At 48.1% G+C, this 21559-nt stretch overlaps 2 protein-coding genes across 2 annotated transcripts; both read right to left on the bottom strand.

The window, feature by feature from the left end:
* Positions 1 to 561: 561 nt before the first annotated feature.
* LOC104253039 (uncharacterized) lies at positions 562 to 8882 on the bottom strand. The gene is made up of 5 exons (XM_059821538.1): positions 8789 to 8882; positions 3191 to 3529; positions 1782 to 1881; positions 1456 to 1576; positions 562 to 822 (listed from the first exon to the last, which is right to left on the bottom strand). The coding sequence occupies exons 1-5, from the start codon at positions 8880 to 8882 to the stop codon at positions 562 to 564; spliced, it is 915 nt and encodes a 304-aa protein (XP_059677521.1).
* A 5732-nt stretch (positions 8883 to 14614) lies between these two features.
* Positions 14615 to 21255, bottom strand: LOC104258058 (OX-2 membrane glycoprotein). The gene is made up of 3 exons (XM_009813009.2): positions 20889 to 21255; positions 15460 to 15771; positions 14615 to 14961 (listed from the first exon to the last, which is right to left on the bottom strand). Exons 1-3 carry the CDS (start codon positions 21253 to 21255, stop codon positions 14615 to 14617), a joined length of 1026 nt encoding a protein of 341 aa, XP_009811311.2.
* Between the last annotated feature and the right edge of the window lie 304 nt (positions 21256 to 21559).

The raw sequence follows: 21559 nt of genomic DNA on the forward strand, positions 1-21559 counted from the left end.
CGCTGGCATCCAGGCACATGCGCCCGCTGGCCCGTGGTCCTAGCCCAGCTGCTGGCACCAGGCCCTCATACACACATGCACACCAGTTATGGAGACCCTCACCCAGGAAAAGAGTTAGAAATGGAATTTAATGAGAAGACAGGACAGACCATGGTGGCCAGGCAGTGGGCATGGCCAGATAAGTGTACTGACCAGCCTCCTGCGTATGTGCGACCAGAACCTTTTATCCCTCCATTTTCCCAGGCTTTTTCATCCCCAAATTCCCTTGATTCCTCCCTTTCTCACCTTTGGTTCCTCCCCTAAGCATCCCGTAAGTCCTGTTATTCCCTTGCATCCCCTCATGTGTCCATATCCCTTTTAAGCAGTGACCCGCTCAGTTTGAAAGGTGCTCCACTGATGACTCATCTGGATGGGTTTCACACCCAGACCCTGGGGCTGAGGTTCTCCTGGGACATCCCTGGGAGGGGCCTGGGCAAGGTGCCCCTTCCTCCGAGTCCTTAGTTTGGGATCCCCAGCTGCCCTTGGGCCCCTGTGCTCCTCTGGGCTTGTGGAGGTGGGCCTTTAGTGCGCTGATGTTTCTTCTTCCTGTGGTGGGGAGTTATTTGGACTCCCCCACCTGCTGTTGCTTCTGTCCTCATTCACAGGTGTGCAACTGAGCTCCTCAAAGCATAACGCTACAGGTTCCCTCTCAAACATGACGTGGACATTGCTGTTTGGGTTATCCACTTCCTCTGAAAACAAGCGTCTGCAATGTTTTTCCTCTCTCGGGTTTCTCTTCAGACATAGCAGCCTCTTGTGAAGTGAGCAGCCTGGTGTCTGCTTCTGCAAAAGACCCAGCACAGCAGTGTGGTAACCACAACAAAGCTCTACATTATCTGGCAGAGAGAAGTGGTGAGAAGACAAGAGGGCTCCCATTCACAGCACAGGACTAGCAAGATCTTGCAAGGAAAACAGGGAACCTGTGGCAGGTCAGAGGAAAGTGGCTAGTGGGGGTCCTGGCTGTGGTCACTTACTGGTTTTGGCTGTGGATGCCATCAGCCCTCCAAGAGCACCTTCATGCCTACGTGACCAGCAGGGCAGGGCAGACATTTCTGGGGAAACTTCTGCGTGAGGCTGCTGGTTACAGCGCCTGAGCTCTGCAGCGCTCCCTTGCCTTTGCCCAGAAGGGACATCCCATCTGCCCTCCTGGGCATTTCCAGTACCTTTTCCATGCCTTTCCACCTAACCGTTGACTAACTTTTCTCCTTCACGCTCCAGGCCTTCCCCAGCATTGCTAGAGGTTAGATGGGGCACGTATGGTGTCATCTACCCGGCGTGGCTGTACCATGCAGCAAAAACATGGCAACAGGAGCACACCTGCTCTTGATGGAAGGGTTTTGTCACATTCCTGGTAAGTGTTGTCAAGGTTTTTGAAGGATGAGAATAATTACTGGAAGCCTTGGGCATTTGCATTACCTCATTTTGACAAACAACGTGCTGGTCCTTTGGCGTGTGCAGGCTCACGGCTTTCTCGCTTAGGTCTTGGTGTAAGCCTTCCTCCTTTGCAGGTGTTCTGGGTGTATCATGTCTCTTCAGTCTGAAAAAAAATATTTAACTCATCATATAACACTTAGAAACCTCCTGGCATTTAGAGTAAATTTTGCTAGTTTAAAGATGCTGTTACCACCTGGATAAGTTTCCAGGGCAGGTATATAAAAACACCAACAGGAAACAGAAAGGCAAATTGCAAGGTGAACACAGGTAAGCCATGCCATTTGCAAGAAAACAGAAATTACTCTTACTTTTTCCTTTGTCTTTTGATTAGTTTCACGATGCAAAATATCAAGATTGCTAAAAACACCACAGTTATGACTCCCACGATGATTATGCTTTTCTGAACACCTACAAAAAGAAACCAGTAAGTTCAGACAAAACATAGAGGGATGTCAACATGTTTCTTGTGTTCTCTTCCAGAGGTTGGGACTGAAGTGAAACATTCATCAGTTTGTGCTCATTTAGTCTTTGAAGAAGAGAAAGGAATAGTGCAATAATATAACACTGTGGTAGGTGAGGAATGATTTCTTTTTTTAAATAAATACTGATAACGTCTCACATTTCCCTGGTATTGGGTGAACCAAAATACAGCATTTTAACTCCTAGTCTATTTGTGTTTCTCTTTCTGTATGAAGAAGTTTTACCATGAAGGAAGTCTCCCATCCTTCCTGAGACATGCCCTCCTGCAAGATTTTCCATGTGAAATGTTGTTCCCCAGCATTCAATAGCCAGACGCCTGCTCTGCTGGTACCCTCCAGCTATGGATACTGCTGGAGACCTGATCGCATCTGCTCTAAATCAGTGATTATGTAGAAATATAAATATACAGAGACATATATACACACAAATCTACATATTTGTTAGATATATGTATGCACACACCCACCACACAGACACAAAGGTACCACAGGAAAGAGTCTTCTGGACGGTTTCAAGTCATGAAATCTTCATCTAGTATGAGGTCTGAACTCCCAGAAAAATGTCTAGTGAGACCTACGTAAGTACAAGCTGCATTCCCACAATTACACATCCTTTCCTAAGCGCTCCCCACTACATGCTGCGCCTCTCCATACAAATGCAGCCTACCTTCCCTTCCTTTTTCCAGGTAAATTGCCTTCATTTTCCTTCCCTGAGGATGGTCAAGGAGGCAGATCAAGGCATGGAGGTGGTTGGCAGAGAAGGTAAGTCTGTTTGCCACCGTTACTGTTCCGTTTGCGTTTTGGATGTGATGTATTTTGGGGGACTCATCCAGGTCTCTGTCATCCAGCCAGGTGATTTTGGGGGCAGGCTTTCCTGTTGCTGAGCAAACTGCGGTGAGGAGACCCTCGGTGTGCAGATGGGAATCATATTCCACTGTTAACTCAGAAATTGCTGAGAGCAAAAGGAGAAGGTACTTTTTAGACTCTGTGGCAAGTTTATGGTCAAAGCTAGACAGGTCACCTCTCTGTATGGGGGTTCTTACCTAAAAGCATCTCCTGACTTATTTACCTTCACCTCCTCTGAGGAAAGGTGGCAGTTCTGGAGACTATCCACCAAGGAGACACTGCTGCATGGAAAGTCTCCATGTGGTGGAGGGGATAATGTCTCACCCACCTCCTGACTAAATCAGACCTGTGCTGAGTGCCAGAAAGTGAGAAGGTGTTAGTGGAAAACTTACTTTGGATGTTGAGGCATATATCTTTGCTGAAAGAGCCATGAGGGAACACGTTGAAAATGCATCTGTAATAGGACTCATCCTCGAATGTGAGATTTTGGAGTGTCATAGCTGAGGCCTTCAGCGTTGCTCTAGTGAAATGCACTTTCTTCTGAAATGACCCTATCAGCCTCAGCCCATGGTTTGGGCTGTAGGTGGCTATGTTCTGGAAGGAAGACTTGTTTCTTTTCTGCCAGGTGACTTGCAAAACGTCCATCGAGAGCAAGAAGTTGCAATAGAAATTGGCCTCTCCACCAAGGGCTGCTGCAATAATGCTATCAGATTTCACAGCTTCCTTCAAATCTGGGAACAAAGCAAACGCCAAAATCAGAGCAAGAGGAAAAGGAATTCAGTTGGGGAAGGCTATGGTGCCTTGAAGCATCCAGTCACAGTGTTCCCACCTTGCAGTGCACTGGAGCAAGGAAACCCACCATGAGGCCATGTGGCACACTGGGAGACCTTGGTCGCCTTGGTCTCATGGGTGGCCGTCACATCATTAGCCTATGCTGTACGTGTCCCATGGTGAGGAGGAAGGCAGCATGGGAACAGAGGGCAGGCAGGCTCCTTAGCAAGCACGGCAAACTCGAGCCCTGGGTTCGTCTGCCTGCTTCTTCCCAGTGTGTTACTCTTAGCTTGCCTTTGTCCCCAGGAGCTCAGAGGTGTCCTCTACAGACCTGACACACAGCAACCACCCAGCAAAAGCAGCTCTTGCTCCTGAGAGCATCCCTGCTCCCCTCTCGCCGGCACCTGCAGGGGTGTGGGGGGGTGTGGGGGGAGGGCAGGGCAGCCCAGGGCATCCCACAGCTGGGAGGCAGTGGAAACGGCTGCAGAGGGATGTCCCCCTGCCCCAGCCTTTCCCAACAGAAGTGTGCACCGCCCGGGCATGTGCGTTGGAAATGCAAACCTGCTCCATCCCTTGTGTTGAGGAGCTTAGCAATGCTCGCAAAGTAAGGGAATATACAGCTTGAGTGCAAAGACAAACTGCCCTGTGCCCTCTCTGACTTGCATTTCCCAATTTTGCTGCTGACCAACCCCCAGATTACTAGCTACTGTTCCAGTTATGAATTAGTATTTTTCAGTCAGGATGGCATCTGGGTCTCTCTGCTTGTCAAGAAAGGCTGGGTCTGCTCCGGAGTTAACCTCGTTCAGGGAAAGGGCGCTCCACTCACCCATCACTGGCTCCTCCAGCTGGCAGTCTCCGCAGAGCAGCAGCAGGCAGAGTTCAGCCCAGCAAAGCAGGGAGAGAAGCATCGCGGGACAGAGCTATTGCCCAGGAAAGCTCTCTCCCCTTCCCCGCATCCCTCAGAGGGCAGCTGGCATGCCCAGCGGGACGGTTGGAGATTTCGCGCCTTTTTTCAAGTTGCTCCTCAGAGGCCAATCAGCAGAGCTGTGATGGCAGAGAGAGGCCAGCCAGGGCAGAACTGTCCCCTCCTTTCCTCCCGGCAGCCTGGTCAATCATTAATGGTGGCAAATTGGCTGCAGGTTAGCGCCGCGACTTTTATCCCCCACTGACTGAACTGGTTGCTAGAGCTGGTAATAAACAGCATACCCTTTTTTTTTTTTCCCCCCAGCAGCAAAGCTTGGTATTCCCCCTTGTTAGCCCCATGCCACTGAGCTCTGCTACCATCATGAGGACTTGCACCTTGCAAGGTGTAAATGCGGGATCTTCCTGGTAAGCGCGGGTGGTGGCTGGTGGGGAGGGAAGAAAGGAGGTGCCACTGGCCCCAGCAGCCCCCGCTCCCCTTCTCTTTGGCAGGGCAGGGAGGGGAGGCACTGCCTGTGGATCACCGCCCCTGCGGCTTGCTGAGCACCACACCGGCCCCGACCCCAGGCTCCCCGGGGAGGTCACTTTCCTGCCCCGGACCTGGCACAGGGGACTCACAAGCAAGAACAGGAGATGCTTCTCCACCAAGAGGGTGGTGTGGGGACACCCGCAGATGCCACCGCTTCGCCCAACCCGCCGGCACGCTGAAACCCCAATTTAGATTATGAAAGGGGTCTCTGCAGAAGGCAGGTGTGGCTGAAGGCCACCCTCCCTGAGTACATTTGCATCTCATGTAATTCCAGAAAGGGAAAGACGGGGGTGCAACAGTGCTCCTGCGCTCAGGGGCAAGGTTTTGTACCCAAGAGTTTCACTGTAAAACCACACAGCACAGCTCCTGGCCACATGGTAATACAGTGGTGAGATTAAGCACCGTGTGAAGTTTCTAGTGGTATTTACAGAAAGATACCTGCCATATTCACAGAATCACAGAATCACTAAGGTTGGAAAAGACCTGTAAGATGATCAAGTCCAACCATCAACCCAACACCACCGTGCCCATTAAACCATGTCCCACAATGCCTCGTCCACACGTTCCTTGAACACCTCCAGTGAGGGTGACCCCACGGCCTCCCTGGGCGGCCTGTTCCAGTGTTTCACCACTCTCTCAGTCAAGAAATTTTTCCTAATATCCAGCCTGAACCTCCCCTGGCGCAACTTGAGGCCATTTCCTCTTGTCCTGAATTCGATACAATTTTTCTGGGGTTTTCTGTTAGAAAGGGAGAAGGCTGTCTTACAGGAAAATGCGAGAAGCAAATAACATATACATTCCATCTTTGTTCATCTCTGCTATTTATGAATATGACTCTTCCCTCCATTAGGAGAGGCAGCATAATGCTTTAGATTTCTTGCAGATTTGCATGGGATTCCATTCCACACACCCCCTCAAACCTTGTAGATTAATCCATAAAAAGGCAAGATGGACTCCAGAACATCTCTCCTGGCACCTCTGTTATGGGAAGGGGCTCCGTCCAGCCTCTCATTGGGCTTCACAGCACCAGTTTGCACTGCAGGGGAAGATCAGGGAAGTGAAACGAGCATGCACCACCACGTCAGAGACTTTCCACAGGGTCCCTCGGGGATTTTCAGCTTCTCTCCCCCACCCTGGCTCTATCATCACTCTCCTCTGATGCCAGGTCCCCTCTGTCTCCTGACTTCTGCTCCAGGCGTAAGGGGCTGCCTTACCCCAGGGGAGCAGCCAGGCAGGAGCATTCGGGACTCACCCTGCTGTGCCTTGGAGCGAGTCCCCGGGGACCTGCCAAGGGATGCTCCGCAGCAAACCCTATTGCACATAGTGGAGAAAACTGTGGCAACTCACTTACATCCCCTTTCCCAGGGTCAGAATTGCTAACCAAATTCAGGCGCTTTATTGACAAACCAAACAAACCTCAACAAGAAACAAGCATAAGGGATTCTTGCAGAAGAAACTCAAGGCAAGAAAGGGAGCGCAAGGACAAGAAAGGCTGCAGCTAATGCTGCAGAGGTCACACGTGCACTTCCCTGGGTTAGGAGGGCTCAAGAACAAGTGGAGGTGAGTACCCCCAATGCACGAGAGCAGCCGCGTGGGGAGGCGAGCTCGCTGCCCCGAGCAAGCACCCAGCCCTAACTTGCGCTAAACAGCCAGCACAAATATCACTGCAACGTAGCTCCTGCACCCAAGATACAACAGACACAGCAGAGCAGATCTGCTTCCCTCTCACTTGCCCCTGGAGCCCCAGTGGAGATGGGAAAGCAGACCCACGTGCAGGCACCAGTAGAGTGTCACCCACATAAAGAGTTTTGTGGAGGTATATCTTCAATGTCTTTCCTATGTGAGAGGGATTGGCGCAATCATCTTAAACTGCGCCCACTTCTCCCCTTCTAGAAACTCTTTGTTATCCAGGCAGCAAAATGGGCTCGGGTATTTTTATTACAGCAATAACCTTTACCCTCTGACTCTCAGTGTAAGGAGCGGTGAGCAAGGATCCTACCAGACAACTGCATGCTATGCGTCCAAGCATACCCCCACCTTCTCACATACAAAATAACAACTTACAAAAATGGCGCTTGCAGCTTTAAATGGTCCTGGTAACAGGTCAGATTATTGAAACAGATTCTGTTCAATGTCTTACATTGTTTCCCACATCCTTCCTCCCCCACTTTTCCTTTATTTTATGTAGCTCCTGAACTTTGCACACAAAAAAGAAACTGACTGATTTTCTCTTTTCAGGCATTTATCAAAGGCCCTGGAAGATGTGGTTGTTTGTTTGAGAAGAACTATCCCATAGGACTGCTTTGTCCAAGCCAGACCTCAATGCTTTCATCTTTTCAGATAAAGCAGCGTGTTTGGACTGTAAGTACTGGGGAGTCTGACCTTAATGAATTAATTCTCATTTACTGTGGAAAAAAGATTAAATTGAAAAGACCTTTTTCTGGGAGCCACTCTCTTTTTCAAGCTTTAGTTTTGCTATTTCTGCTAATGCCAAAGAGGATAATTCCTAGTGAGGAGAAAGACTGCTGATCAGCAGTTTTATAGCGCTGTATGTTCTCCCCCTTTCTGTTGGTTCATGTTTCCTGTTCTCAGTTCTTCCGGAGACCAAGGGGCACCCTGCTCCTGGTCACAGCCTGTAGACGAAAGGGTGAGGGGGAAAGGAAATGTTGGCTCACTCCTGGCTGCGAGCCCAGGCACGCCGGCTGCTGAGCCGAGAGGGGCAGACATCAGCCCGGCAAAGAGCGTGCAGGCACTCTGAGAGCCGGTTAGCACTGAAAGGGTTCACCCCCCTCGTTTCCTGTTGGTAGCATGTTTACTTCAGTTAGCAAGTTATGGGGGTTTTATACTTTTGATCAGAAACTGACTGGGAAACGAGGACTGCTATGCCCAGCCCTCTCCTTCCCTGGCTGCATTACCCACAGCCAGTCTCACATCATACACCAGCCGGCACCAACCAAGGGGCAAAACCAGACCGTACGTGGCTAATTAACTCCGCAGACTTTGCAAAACAGGACACTTGCTCATGCACTTAAGTGGTATGCTTTCCAAGCACTCCTCAGATGCCTTTTCCCAATCCCTTGGCACATCTTCTCTGTGGCTTGGTTGTCAAACTGGCCAAACTTCTCAAGCTAATTAGTCTGCTAATGCCTTGCAGAAGCAAGAGGCCACAGAGTGGTATAGGTCCCAGACAACATTCTCGTTGCAAAGTTTATCTCGTGAGAAGCGTTTCTCCTGGAAGCAGCCAAGTCCTAAGGACTTGTTTTCTAACAAATTGCCAACCTGAAAGATTTCCTGGGGAAATCATTCCCCCATTTGGCTCCACTTAGAGCCCCTTCCCCTGCCCCCAGGCTTCGCATGTGCCCTTTTGCCCTGGTCCCCTCTCCTTCCCTCCTTACTCCCTAATTCCCATTTCCCAGCTCAGCCCCATGACAATCCTGGGATGGAAAAGGGCAAGGGGTGCCCAGCAGAGGAGGAGTGATCCAGGGAAGAGGACAGCATCTTCAAAGGTGTGATGAGATGGAATAACATCAGGGAGAGGAAACAACCTCAAACAGACAAGTAGAGGCAAACTACATGTCTGGGTCAAGTAACAGCAAAGCCAAGGACAAACTTTGTGTTGTTTGCAGCAGAGGTATTGCACTGGTTGGTAGTACAATATCAGGTTTGGATCCCATGGACCAGAAAAAGAGAAAAGGAAGAAGAAGTGTGCTAAGGGAATGAAGGAAGCTGTAGAGAAACAAGTAAAGGGTCTCCAGACCTTCTCACTCACCTTTGAGGAAAAACATCTGTCCCACTAGTGGTGACTGATGCTGTTTCCTGGCAGCTTCTGGCTTAATTTTTTTCAAATTGGCCTCCAAATCCATGTCTGCCAGTTCCACAGCAGAATGATGCAAAGTCACAAACCTGAGACTAGAGGAGTTAAAACTGCACGATGACCACAAGTTCCTTCTGATGGGCCAGAGCCCACTGGAGAACCTGGTGCATCACCCTCCTTCTGGCTGGGATGCTATTACCTGTGACCCAGGATTTGGCCTGCCTTCTTTTGCACCCTAGTCAGAAGGTTTCCACCCCAGAGGAGCCTGCTGGGAGCTCAGCACTTTCTGTTGGTGATGCAGCAAGGTCTTGGTTTCCCCATGCAGCTTGAGCTAGACTCTGACAAATGCTCTCCGATTGTTTTGACGTGGTCAGAAATCTTCATTGTAAGGATTTTCAGAAAGAAATGTTGAAGTTATAGACATAGATAAACACTGAAGCATTGAGTAGAGAACTGACACTTTGCTTCTATTAATAAATCCTTTCTAGAAAGGAGACAGCCTACATGAATACCATTAAAATTAAACTGTTCTGAAGTAGATATGCAAAGATCTTCAAAAAACTATATTAGGACATTCCCCCTTTTCTCCTTTTTGTGTATAGGTTCTGATATTTAGGGAAAAACCTGTAGCAAAGAAAGATATTTCTTTTTACTCAGCTGATGGGCAGCTAAAAACCCACTGCAATCTCACTTATGAAAATAGCTGCTTTCCTGTAGACAAGGAAGGCTCAAGGTAAATTGGTTTCTTTAAGGCTAAAATAAACACCGTGTGTTTAAGATAAGATGATGGACATTCTGTAGTTTATTTGAAGGAAAATATAAAATGAAATATTCTGATGGAAAAAATCTCTAATTTTTAGACTAAAAGTGTAGGGTTTTTTTCTGCAAGCTTTTCATTGCATCTTAGTCTTTCATGTACAATTTCAAGTGCTCTTTTACTAGACAAGCTGCCTTTTCTTCCCTTTTCCTTAGGGGGGTTAAGGACTGCAGCTTCTGACAAGTTAGGGAAGTCAAAACTCTGTTTGCATTGTATATGGGCCTTAGACTGAGGATTCCCTCAGGCTTCTCAGAAATTTCAGGTGACTTTTTGCAAATCTGAGCAGACTGCAACAGAGTCCATCTGCAAACAGCTTGGACAAGAGTTCAGTGCTCCTTTCACACACAGCTTTATACGAGCAAAGATGAAAGCAGCGGAGATACGAGAAGGCCCTTTGTATGGCTTCCAAAATATGAGTAATTTCTGGTATACTAAGAGTGAAAACAAAAATACGCTTCATTTTTATCTGCCTGGTTCGATAGTTTCATTTATGAAAGAGAAAAATGCACTCAGTTAGTGCAATTCTCTTATTTCAACTGATTTGCAGGGGCTTAGTGCTGAAAACAGAACAAAAACCAAAAGGTTATATTTTCTTCCATGTCTGAGTTCATAAGAAAATTTACTGGTGTTGTATTTAACAGACGAATCATTCCCCCAGGGTCAGACAACAGAGAAATAATGAATGATGCTTTCAATCTTCCATCACCAAAACAAAGTCCCTTTTCACTGTGTGGATTTAGTCCCATGCCTCTGCCAGCAGTGGTTTCAGAAAAAGGATATTCTTCCTATTTCAGCCAGTGACTTCTAAAACATCCAAGGGCAGCGTTTCAGCTACATTTCAAAGTCACATCTTCAGCCAGAGCTGCTGGGGCAATTCCTTTACACTGTACTGCTCTGTTAGAACCGGGAACCTGGTACCCAGGCAGAGAAAAAGACCAACATGGTACATCTCTGGCATGGCCTGGCATGCCAAAACAGGAACCTGGACATTTTGTACAGCCTGAGAACCCTTTATTATATACCAATATACATAAATATAAAATACACAGTTTAAAAGGACTCAGTCTTAAGGTCCTACATGAGTTAAAACCTTAACCCGAGCTGGCTAATGTCAAGATCAAAGGATCCTAGAGCAAAGAGATGCAGGCTAAATAATCCCATTTGCTTTGCAGAAACAGACACCTTACCCAGAGCCAGTTTTAACCAAATAAGAAGCAAGCAGGAGGGTAGCATTCCTGCTTGCCCTCTTTCCATCTGTTAAGAAAAATGATGCCCTGCATCGACACCACTTTTGCCCTGGGCTGGACAAGTTGCAGTGACAGGAGGTGGCCAAAGGCAGGGTTGGGTCAGACCAACAACTGCCCAGCCACAAGACAGGCAAAAATCTAGGCCTTTTGCAGTGCTTTGGTGTTTTGGTTTTTTTTGTTTTGGGTTTTTTTTTTTTTTTTGGTGGTGGCAGTAGTAGCTCAGAACATTCCTGCAGAGTAAACTTGGAAAATATACTCTGCTTCCATTTACTTACAAAGTTAACCTGCTTCACATCACTTGTATTGGAGCAGCAAAACAGAGCAGTCCATTCCACTTAAATTTCTTAGCAGTTTTATCTTTACTTCAAGACATATTCAAATTTGCAACATTTCGTAGCCTAGACGCTATTTATTAAAATAAATACCAAGTATCTGTATAAACCCATCTGAAATATAACTGCCAAAGAATTACTACCAAATTGTTATCAGAGCTAACTGGGCAGACAAGCACAAGATAATCACAAAGAAACCTCAGAACAGCAGTTAGGATGTTATTCGCCCACAGTAAAAACTTCTGATCCCCTCAGTCATGTGCTTGTTTGTTCCCTGAGAGGTGGTTTGCGTCTATTTCGTACTCTTTTTTTTCAGCTACCAGCCAGTTAATTATACATAGTCTGTATGCTTACATTCATTCCATTGCTATATGAAGCCAAACTCCACAGCACGAGCATATAGCGTTTTATGGCATTGCATTTTAGTAGCTGGCTTTATATAGCACGAAGACAAATGCATGTATTGGTTCTGTCTTTGGATGTCATTTGCTATTCTCATTCTGATACTGCCAAAGACAAATAGATCGATAAAGTCTTCCTTTCTTGTACAGCATTTTTCTTGTAAGCTACCGCATCCTCCATTTTACTCAGTCTCTAGTCCTATCGTGCTCGTGAGCAGAAACCTACAAAAGTTTTTCACAATTCAACATTCAGCTACATAGGAAAAGAAGTTACAATCCCGCATGTAAACAGATACTTTCATGTTTGCAAACCCTGCTTTCCCCACTCCGGGTTGTCAGTTTGTAGAAAATAACAACAGGTAATCTCTGCGATCTTCCTGGGCTTATAAAGGTTTCTTGCCAGCTTTGTGCCTTTCTCTCCTCCCTCGGAAAATCCTTTTCATTACCCGTGTCCAGACTCCCTGTTTCTGCCAGAGACTCATTTCTTTTTTTAAAAAAGATCCATTAGTTTAAACATCAGTGGGAACCTTCTTTTAAAACTCGGAAAAACCTCTCCAAATCCCCCTGAAGCAGGAGCGCGGACCCTGCTGAGGGGTCAGCACCCCACAGCCCGTCCCAGAGGAGTGCCAGGGGCTGAGCTCTGCCCCATCGCCCGCAACCCGCCCCCTGCAAACCACCAACCCAGGGGAAAACCTGCTTCTCCCCCGGCCCCTTCTCTCACAGAGGAGGAGGAAATTCAGCTGCAATGGGGGGAATGCTTGAACAAAATGCAGCTTCCTCCTTTGACAATTATGGGGCTCAGGAGGAAAAATTCCCAATTGTGACGGTTGCAGCCAGTTCCCCTTTCCCCGCACTCACCAGCGGTGCTATTACTAAGTATTAGGGAGCCTAAAAAAGCGTTTTATGACACGGACTGGGTTTATTAATTCTCAACTCACCCACTCGCTTTCACTTTAGGTTACTTAGCTTTTTGACTGCAACTCAGCCTGATTCAGTTGGGATGCACATTTGAAGTAGATGGGTGAGGAAAAAACCACATGACATGCACTTGCTCCAGGAAGCCACGAGGAGAGAAAACAGCCTGCACTGGCTGTCTTCATGCTGCCTGCAAGACCACACCAGCCAGGTGGGCTCATTTCTCCTTCCCCGGGTCTACAAGGAAAGATTTCACAGGCATAGGGTGGGATTCAGGGAATTACAGAAGAACTGCTCAGATCTGACCTCAGGTTATAAGCAATGGATTTTAGCAATAGGTAACACTTGTTGCCCTGCACTGGTGCATCTCTGCCCACATGCAGCACCCACCCGCTCACTCCTACCAGCCTCCTGCTCCTCATTGCACTCACCTGCCACTGCACCGTGACATACACAAAACCCACCAGGCAATGTACACCCCTCCAACTGCCCTTTTATTTCCCTGCTTCCTCCTGCAGGCAGGTGGGATGCCTGGAAACACAAGGCAGCTGTGATGGATTAGGGAAATTAAGAAAGGGGCTGTGGAAACCACAGAAGAAGAAGAGGGGAGAAGAAAACATCTGTGTGCCCTTTGCTTTTGCGGTACTTTCTAGGAAAGGCTGGTGGAAGTCAGAGCTGGCAGCTTCCTCGTGCCTGATGACGCCTGGCTTAAAGCCTGTTGCTCCTGGCACCTGGGTTACAAATTCAGGCCGGCTGCAGTCTTGGCCTGATCTCTCATGTCCTTTGGGGAAGAGGTTCAACACCCGAAGCTCACAGCAGCGTGCCAGGCTGCTCCACAGGTTTTCTGCATCCCGGCTCCTTTGGCCCGTCAGCAACACCTCCTAGGCCAGCACCCCTACAAAATGCTGCCTTGTTTCAGACAGTCCTCCACCCAGTTTTAAGCTTGCAATGTTAAAATATTGGAAAGGAATAAACATAACTTTCAAAACCCCAGAAAATACAAAACATGAGTTTCATTATGCAGATCCGCACAGACAGTCCGAGTCTCAAATAAATACTTTACAGCGTTTTTCTACAAAACGGAATATTATAGTGTAACAAAATAAATAAATATCTATTCTAAATCATCCTTTTTTGTATTTCCTTTAGAGTAAAGTCACAGTAGGTTTGCTTGGAAGCCCGACGTGCCATTGTAAGAAGTTTCTCTCTCGCATGCGTAGGCTGGGCAGCTGCTCAGGTGTTCAGCAGTGGGCTGGGGGGCACCATGAGAGCCCGCCTGCCTGCAGCTCCGCACTGCCCGCACTTCTTGGCCTTGGTACAGGCAGGGAGGACCTAACAGAAGAGAGGTGGTTGGTTTTTTTTCCTTCTTCAAAATATATGGATATTTTAAGCGCAGGGGTAAAGATCCAGGCTGTGCGCATTACCAAACAGGTCCTTGCATCTCTCTGTCTGAGGGGAGACTAAAGTTTTCCCCTCGCAACCCACCCAGCACACTCCAGCTTGGACCTAGAGGCATGGCATTCATGGAAGAAGACATGTGTGGCATTTCCTCCCACTGCTTTTTGTCTCCAAAACTCTCATCAAAAGTAAGGGTGCATGCTCTGGGCATATCCCGCGAGGAGGCTGAGGTGTCTTCAGCACGAAACTGGGCTGTGATTTTTCTGAAACGATGCCCCCTCACTCAGTTTACCCCTGCCTCGAGCTTGCCTCCTTCACCCCCTGTGCCAGGACAGCCTTGGTGGACTGCCAGCAGCGCCTCGTCCCCTGCCACAGTGCGGCACCCTGGGCTTTCCGCACAGAGGCACGCTCTTCCTCTAAAGACCCCGTTTAGTTTGAGACGCATCCTCGAAGCTGCTTCCTCCATGAGCTGCACTGGCCGTGCCGGAGGGAGGTTATTTTAGGAGATGCAGAAGAATGGTGCAAGGGTACGCCCACTGCTTGCACAACTATTTTGTGCATAAATATAGTCACAGGGTGACGCTTCCCTCGCAGCGTGTCTTGTCATTGAGAAAGTGAGTGTTTTCTAGCTGTCATCGCTGTTGGGCGCCTATGGGCCTGGCTAAGCACGTTCAGGTTTCCCCTTCCCAGCGTGCTGCTACCCAGCTGTCTGGCTGGGCGCTGATCCCTTCATCCCTCCCCGCCCCGGGTGCAGCCCGGGCTGGGCGGCATGCAGCCAGCTCCAGGGTGGCTGGGCAGAGCTGAGTCCCGGCAGCAAGCCCCGCAACCGGTGTGGGTGAGCCCTGCAACAGGCAGGGGAAAGGTGGACCTACCCAGCATGGCCGGGCTGGGTTTCCCTCCAGGTCACGTAGGTGCCTGAGGCAGAGATGGAGGAGGCAGGTGAGAAGGAGGAGGGAAGACAGGGGGACCAGCACCCCCACTGCAATGGCAATCGCTGGTGACACACTGCTGTCTGGACCTGTGGGGAAAGCAGCAGGTACTCAGTTTGTGCATGAAGGGAAAAAAAACACACCCAAACCCATTTCAGACATCCCTTGGCCAGTCCCCAGGGTGAGATGGGGTGGATAGGGGCACTGGGATGCCAGCATGCATACAAGTGACAGCAGACCTGTGTCTGGGGTCTGACGCCACGGTCGGGCACGTGGCACCCAGCCCCTCTGAGTTCCTCACGTCCTCTTGGTGCATCAGGCAACATGACAGGGAAACCCTGCACGTCCTTGGCAGAGGCGGAGAGGCTGGGGCACATCACGGTGTGCAGGGCACCCGACAAGCAAGCAAGACATTGTATGCCATTGCCAAGGGTGTTTGAATGCTCCTCGGCACCTCCCCTATCCCACCCCAGCCTTCCAGGTGTCTTCCCCACCTGCCCCTCAACCCTCGGAGGAGTTTCCTGATCTGCCCCGGGAAGTCTCGGTCTCCTCCCCTCTCCAGGACAGGAGCAGTGTTGCATACTGACCCTGTACCACAGCGTCCATGGGCAGGACCAGGGTCACGTTTAGAGAGGGGTGTTGGATCACGCAGGCGATGGGATAGTCCTGGAGGATTTTGGAGTGGACGTGGGTGAAATTGCTGATGACAGTCACGGTCTGGTTGCTGAGCCTGACGTGGTACTCCCTTGGTTTCTGCTGTAGGGTGCTGGGAAGGCGCCAGGTGATTTTTGGAGCTGGTTTCCCCGTTGCTGAGCAGCTCATCCCCACCACTTTCTCAGAGTCCTCAGCTTTGTCTGGACTGGGTATAAGCTTAGCTTCCACTTTGGGGTCTGAGATGGCTGCAAAACACAAAGCGACAAAATCTGTTACTTTCTGCTCACGTTTGAGCAGAGAGCATCTGTATTTACCATTATCTTGGAGGACAACCTTGATAACTAATCTTGCCTCCCCCTCTGCAAAGCCCCAGCAGTGACAGATAAACATGGAAGTGATCAGGCAGCAGTCTGGAAATTAAAAGCTTGACAAAAACAAAGGACAAGAGGGTATAGGCATCTGTGTTTCAATTCTGTTATTAACAGCAGCACTGCAGCATCCGAACTGAGATGTGGCGATTATGGAGGAGTAAAGAGCAACAAGCAGTGAAACCACATGTCCTCCCCTCTCTGAAAGGGCTGAACTGCTTCAATGAGTCAAAATTCTTGTTCTTTTCCCTTAAATGCATCTGCAGGATTAGCTTTATTGATGTTTGAGATGTACAGGCTTGTGGACCAAAGGACCAAATGCATCAGTTTATGCAAGATAGTAATAGTGAATTTGTGTGTGGTTACACCACAGGATTTCACCTGTGGAGGTTTTGTGTTTGTACAACTTTCTTCCCTCTGGTGTTGGGTCATTATGGTATGCCTCAAAACCTTCATTAAAGATCGTTTCTTCTGAACCCCTTCTCACCCTAGAAGATTTGTGAATTCTGTCACATTTAGTCTTAGCAAGAAGGATGAACTACAGGCATCATTCATGCTTACTCACTCGCATGAAGACTGCTTGTTGATTCCTATTTATGTGAAATGGATTTGCAAGGAAGAAAGAAAGGGGAGGAATGCAGGAAGCTGTTTTCAACCTGGGTAGAACTCCAGAGGAGATCTGAGCACGTAAGGATGTGTCCATCCCCTGTGGAAAATCACCTATTTGTTCCGCGGCCATAAAATCATACCCTAATTGAGGTCAGAAAGGACCTCTGGAGGTCATGTAGTCCAAGCCCCTGTTCAAAGCTGGTCTAATTAGCTCAGTTTGCTCAGGCCAAGATCTATAAAGGCACGTAGCTCCATTTGGGAGTGCAATCCACAGGTTTCCGTATGGCAGCTCACCAGCCTGCCTTCTACTTCAGTGCATGTGCTGATGGCATAGGGGCCCAAAACACACTTAACTTCTAGGTCCATGTTCCTGAGAATATTAATTTTTTAACCATTTAAGTGCAGTGGCAATTCTACTTTCATTCAAGTCTGAATTAATATGAATGCCCTCTGATTAAAAAAGTATCTATTACTATATTTAGTAGTATTCCATGTGTATATTACTATTTAGATAGCAAAAATAACAATGGTCAGTGCAATATTTATGCTGAAAATAATTTTTGTCCCAACACTAGCAAACATATCACTATCATTTAGTAATACTACTTTTAAACAAAAAAAAATCTGTTTATTCTTCTTAGGAAAAAAATTAATCTTTTTCATTTTGGGAGGTAAACGAAGATTTGCATATGAATGAGGTGTAGAAGACGCTGAATGATGCTGTGAAAGGGGGAAAAGGCTTGTGCCAGATACATAATGGCACCTATAACCTCCTGGTACAACTCCAGATGCACCTCACAAGGTTGTCTGGATCCTCCAAGCCATAACTGCCAGAGGTGGAAGGAAGACATTGTATACCATCAGTTTTGCCTTTTTTTTTTTTTTTTTTTTTTTTTATGGCTAGACCTCGTTTATTTACTATGGTTCTGCTTGCCTAGAAAAAAACAAGTGGGTATTTCTCATTTTTTCATCCGCCATAGACAGAAACTGAAACCCCACAGAGCTGATGAAACCCACTAGTGTTGCTCTGAGAGCAAGAAGAAAAGGCTGTAGGGGGATTTCAGCTGGAACTTCTCAAAATCTCCCATGTATGAAGACAAGTGTCACAAACAGTTTATGTTTTGATTAATAAATGATCTCTGAACTACTTCTTTCGCTCACGGGATGCATAAAAATAACATATCCACCCACAACATTAACTTCAAGTATTAGGTTGCAACATCCAAAAGCAGCAAAGGAAAGCTGTCACAGATGTTTCCAGAGGGGATGAGGAAAATTGTTCAGTATCTTGGCAGAAACACATGCACCTCGCATCTGCTCTTTTTGTGACTAAGCAGTCCTCTCTCTTCCCACATCGGACCCCAAGAAATTATTATCCTGTGAAAAAAATCCTGTAGGGTTGAGCTTCCCCTTAGCAAGTGTCTACAATAGATGCACAGTCAGAACCTGGAAGTGCTTGCATTTGCAGTAAGTCCTGCTACACTGTTTGTTAGCATGTGCCCACTGTTGATGTTTGATGCATACACTTAAGTTAACTGCTTCTTTTGCCTTTCATCAAAATATTTGTTTCCAGTGAAAAAATACCTGCAAGAGATGTTGTGCGCGAGTACTTGCTTTAGCAGCTCTTGCAGAGCAGTAATGCAAACGTTCCCAAATTCGAGCTGTGGCAGTGTCCCCGAGTATTTGAAAAAGGGTCTTTCAGTGAAATACATCAGCTTTGATTATCTGTAATGGCCTTCTGTAATTAAATGGAGACTCTCTGGTCATGATGTGCTTTTTATGTTTAAAGGCTTGACAGCGGTCTCGGAGAGACTGATAAAAAATTTTAGAGATTACAATATCCTCGTGATGACAGAAAGCCTTTTCCAACCGTATGGGTGTTCACCAACAACACCATGCCTCGGTTTCCCTGTCTAAGAAATAGCAATGGCATTTCTCCGCTGTGCTCGAGACATCCAGACAAATGGTGCCATCTGCAATGAAGGCAGAAGGTCTCTGAAGATGGCCCAGCAAATGCCTGGGGAATTTTGTGACCTGGCAAGTCTTGCCCATTCTCGTGTGGTACATCCCCCTCTCTCCATACCTGCTCACTTGGTCCCCTTCCTGGCTTTCATTCTCATCCTCTTTGGTGATGAAGGTTGGCAAAACGTTTCCAAAGCAAAATGGAGGCGGAAGGGGAGCAGGCTGTTCAAAAGAGACCCGCCAAGCACACTTGAAACTATTCTGTTCCAAAATGGGTTTTGCTACAGGGTAGGAAATCTCTGCTTCTTCTTGGATTTGCTGTTTTCATCCAGGCAGGTCTGAGATTCCTCCAGTCATACCTGTTTCTTTTTTCACAGTGTTGTACCCAGTTCTTGCGCAGTTTCACTTCCCCTTGTCACACAGCGACGGTGCCCCTCCTGGAACAGCCCCTCTTGCGAAGGCTGTTGTAATCGGGCAATTACCAGCTTGTAAACTCCCTGGCAGTCCCCTCCTGAGAGCAAAGACATGGCAGCGTTTCATTTTGAGCTGGTGACTTTGACTTGCTCACCTTGCCCTGAATCCCTGAGCCTTGGGAGATTCTTGCTGGCTTCACACTCCGTCCTGGGGAGTCCTCTGGGCTTATTCAGACAAGTTATTCCCATCGTTATGAGTTGGGGAATGAGGGAGTAAGACCGTGGCTTTTAAGTAGCGTGGCGTAAATTAGCTTCGATGAAATACACCATATGCGAACCGAAATCTTCTGTCACGGTGCGGAACACTTGGTTTATTCACGGAGACCCTCCAGGACACGTTCGATAAAACACGTTTCGGGGACGCCAACACGAAGCCCGTGAGCCAGCCCCTGGCAGTGGCCCGCGAGCCTGCGACGGCACAGCAGGAGCAGCGGGCTCACGCCTGCCCGCGAGAGAAGTGAAACCCTTCTCAGCTGATGCGTTTTCATCCAAGATGCAGGAAGAGATGCTCGCTGGAGCAGCAGAAAAACATTTTTTTTTTTTAAAGTAGTGCTCTGCTAAAGGATGACTCACAGCCACAAGGCAGGTGATTTTGGGAAATATTTCCCCCACTTGGATAAAAAAACAAACAAAACAACAAACCAAAACAAATCTAACTCCCTGTTTAGATTTCCAGCATAAACAAGAATGGGATTCCTCTGCAAGGCATTTCCATATTTTTCTGTAATGTATAATCAGTGTTTACCCTCTGAATGACTCAGGGCTGGGTGTCTTTAGGAACACCTTCCTCTTGATATCTGAAAAACTGAGTGAATTTCTCCTAATTTCTCTTTTCTGCTCTAGGAGCTTTCGCAAGAGAGAGGAAAAAGAACCTTTGTTCCAGGCTTGGTTTTTCCCTGCCCCCTTCCCCTATTGCTTAAGTTATCTTTTCTCTGTAAGCCAGGGGCATCTTTTTTTTCCATGCAGAGGCATCCTGACACGTGGGTATGTGTGTGGGCATGTGTGTCTCTCTTTGTCAGGAGAAGGTACTAGGGATAAACAAAATACTCTGCAGGGGTCATAGCACCAGCAGCAAGTCCCGGACACTGATATTTTCCACACGAGACATGATCTTTGGCCAACGTCCCCACAGCAGAGTCACCAATGAGAAAGTCAGGAGCCAACAAGGTGTCCTCAGGACGTGTTTAATGTCTCAACTTTCTCACTGGTAGAAAACCAAGATCCTCCCTCAAAAGAGAAACAGCTTTTCACTCTTGTTCCTTTTGAGTTAATCTATTTGTCTATATTTCAGATTGTACTTGCTGGGTGACGATTTCGTATGGAGGTGTCAAATATTGCCACCTCGACTCATGATTTAACTCTCTTCTTGAAGCTAATTGATGCTGAGCTGCACAAAATAGTCACGTGGCAAAGCCCGCAAGCTGCGCTGTATTTCAGCCTTTTATTTTCCCAACCCTTTCCTGAGCCCAGCCTAACTATTGTCATTTTTACTAGAGCTTCAAAATCAGCTTCCAGCTACTCTGGTCATGCATATGCCTCTCTGCCTTTTGGATACCTTGAATTTTTTTAAGACTGCAGGCAGAGTAAGAAGAAAGTGCCTGATTTCCAGGCTTGGGCGGCAAAAGCAGCAGTGAAAGGAAGCAGAGGAGCGCGGGGCTCACGGCTGCGGCAGGCCAGCTGTCAGCACAGCACACGGCCAGGGACACTTGGAGGAAGTCATGGGTCACACGTCAGCTTTTGGATCTCGCTGCTGTTGACTTAAAGGGGAAGAAAATTAAAGAACCTGGTTTCCCATCAGAGGTAAAAGCAGAGAGGGAGGGAGAGGCAGAGGGGAAGCTGAGCCACGTTTCCCGCAGCAGTTTAGCAATGAGCAGTGGTCAGGGAAGGTTTTTCCCAGGGAAAACGACTTGATCCTCAGATGACAGCCCGTACGCAATTACGATGCCTTACCGTAAACATTGAGACACATCCTGCCGGTGACAGCCCCCGAGGGGAACGTGTTGAAGATGCACTTGTAGCATCCTTCGTCTTGGAGGGTGACTCCGTGAAGGGAGATGGCCGAGGCTTGTAACTCACTGTGGGCAAAGCTCACGTGGCCGACATAGCCCTTCGCTATCTTTTGGCCGTTCATCGTACTGTAAGTCGCTATGTTGTCTTCAGCCCCCTCTGTCTCCTTCTGCCAGGTCACCTGTAGCACATCTTCTTTTGTGACCGACCGGCATGAAAAAGTAACGTTTCCTCCTGCCTGGACCGACTGGACCTTTCTGTGCATCACCTGCACGGAACCTGGGGGAGAACCAGGTGCTGCACTCAGCATTTCTCACCACCCTTCTGCAACCCACCCCCAGCAAAGGCCCCCCCGGCCCCTCCCCTTCACTCCCGAGCAGAGCAGCTCCGGAGGGTCTCTCTGCCCCTCCATCCAGGGAAAAAAAATGAATCCGCAGCTTGGAAGAACTGCCCTGAGTGTTTTTCTGGACCTGACACCTCTCACACAAAGCATCTTGCCAGCCTGATACCTGTGCTGCAGAGAACGCCACCGAGAAAGGCAGCTCTGGTGTCGGGAGCGACCGATTTCTGTCTCTAAGACTGTTATCCCACAGGTACTTGTGGAGAGGTTCCCT

The sequence above is a fragment of the Gavia stellata genome, chromosome 1 (assembly GCF_030936135.1).
Source record: "Gavia stellata isolate bGavSte3 chromosome 1, bGavSte3.hap2, whole genome shotgun sequence".
In the NCBI taxonomy this organism is placed as follows: Eukaryota; Metazoa; Chordata; class Aves; order Gaviiformes; family Gaviidae; genus Gavia; species Gavia stellata.

Coding starts and splice junctions, on each gene's coding strand:
- LOC104253039 (XM_059821538.1), bottom strand. CDS start 8,882: ATGGATTTGGAGGCCAATTTGAAAAAAATTAAGCCAGAAGCTGCCAGG. Junction 3,530..8,788: donor ACAGATGTTTTTCCTCAAAG/GTGAGTGAGAAG, acceptor CTTTGTTCCCAG/ATTTGAAGGAAGCTGTGAAA. Junction 1,577..1,781: donor ATCAAAAGACAAAGGAAAAA/GTAAGAGTAATT, acceptor ATTTTTTTTCAG/ACTGAAGAGACATGATACAC.
- LOC104258058 (XM_009813009.2), bottom strand. CDS start 21,255: ATGCTGAGTGCAGCACCTGGTTCTCCCCCAGGTTCCGTGCAGGTGATG. Junction 15,772..20,888: donor GATGTGTCTCAATGTTTACG/GTAAGGCATCGT, acceptor TGTGTTTTGCAG/CCATCTCAGACCCCAAAGTG. Junction 14,962..15,459: donor CATGGACGCTGTGGTACAGG/GTCAGTATGCAA, acceptor CTTTCCCCACAG/GTCCAGACAGCAGTGTGTCA.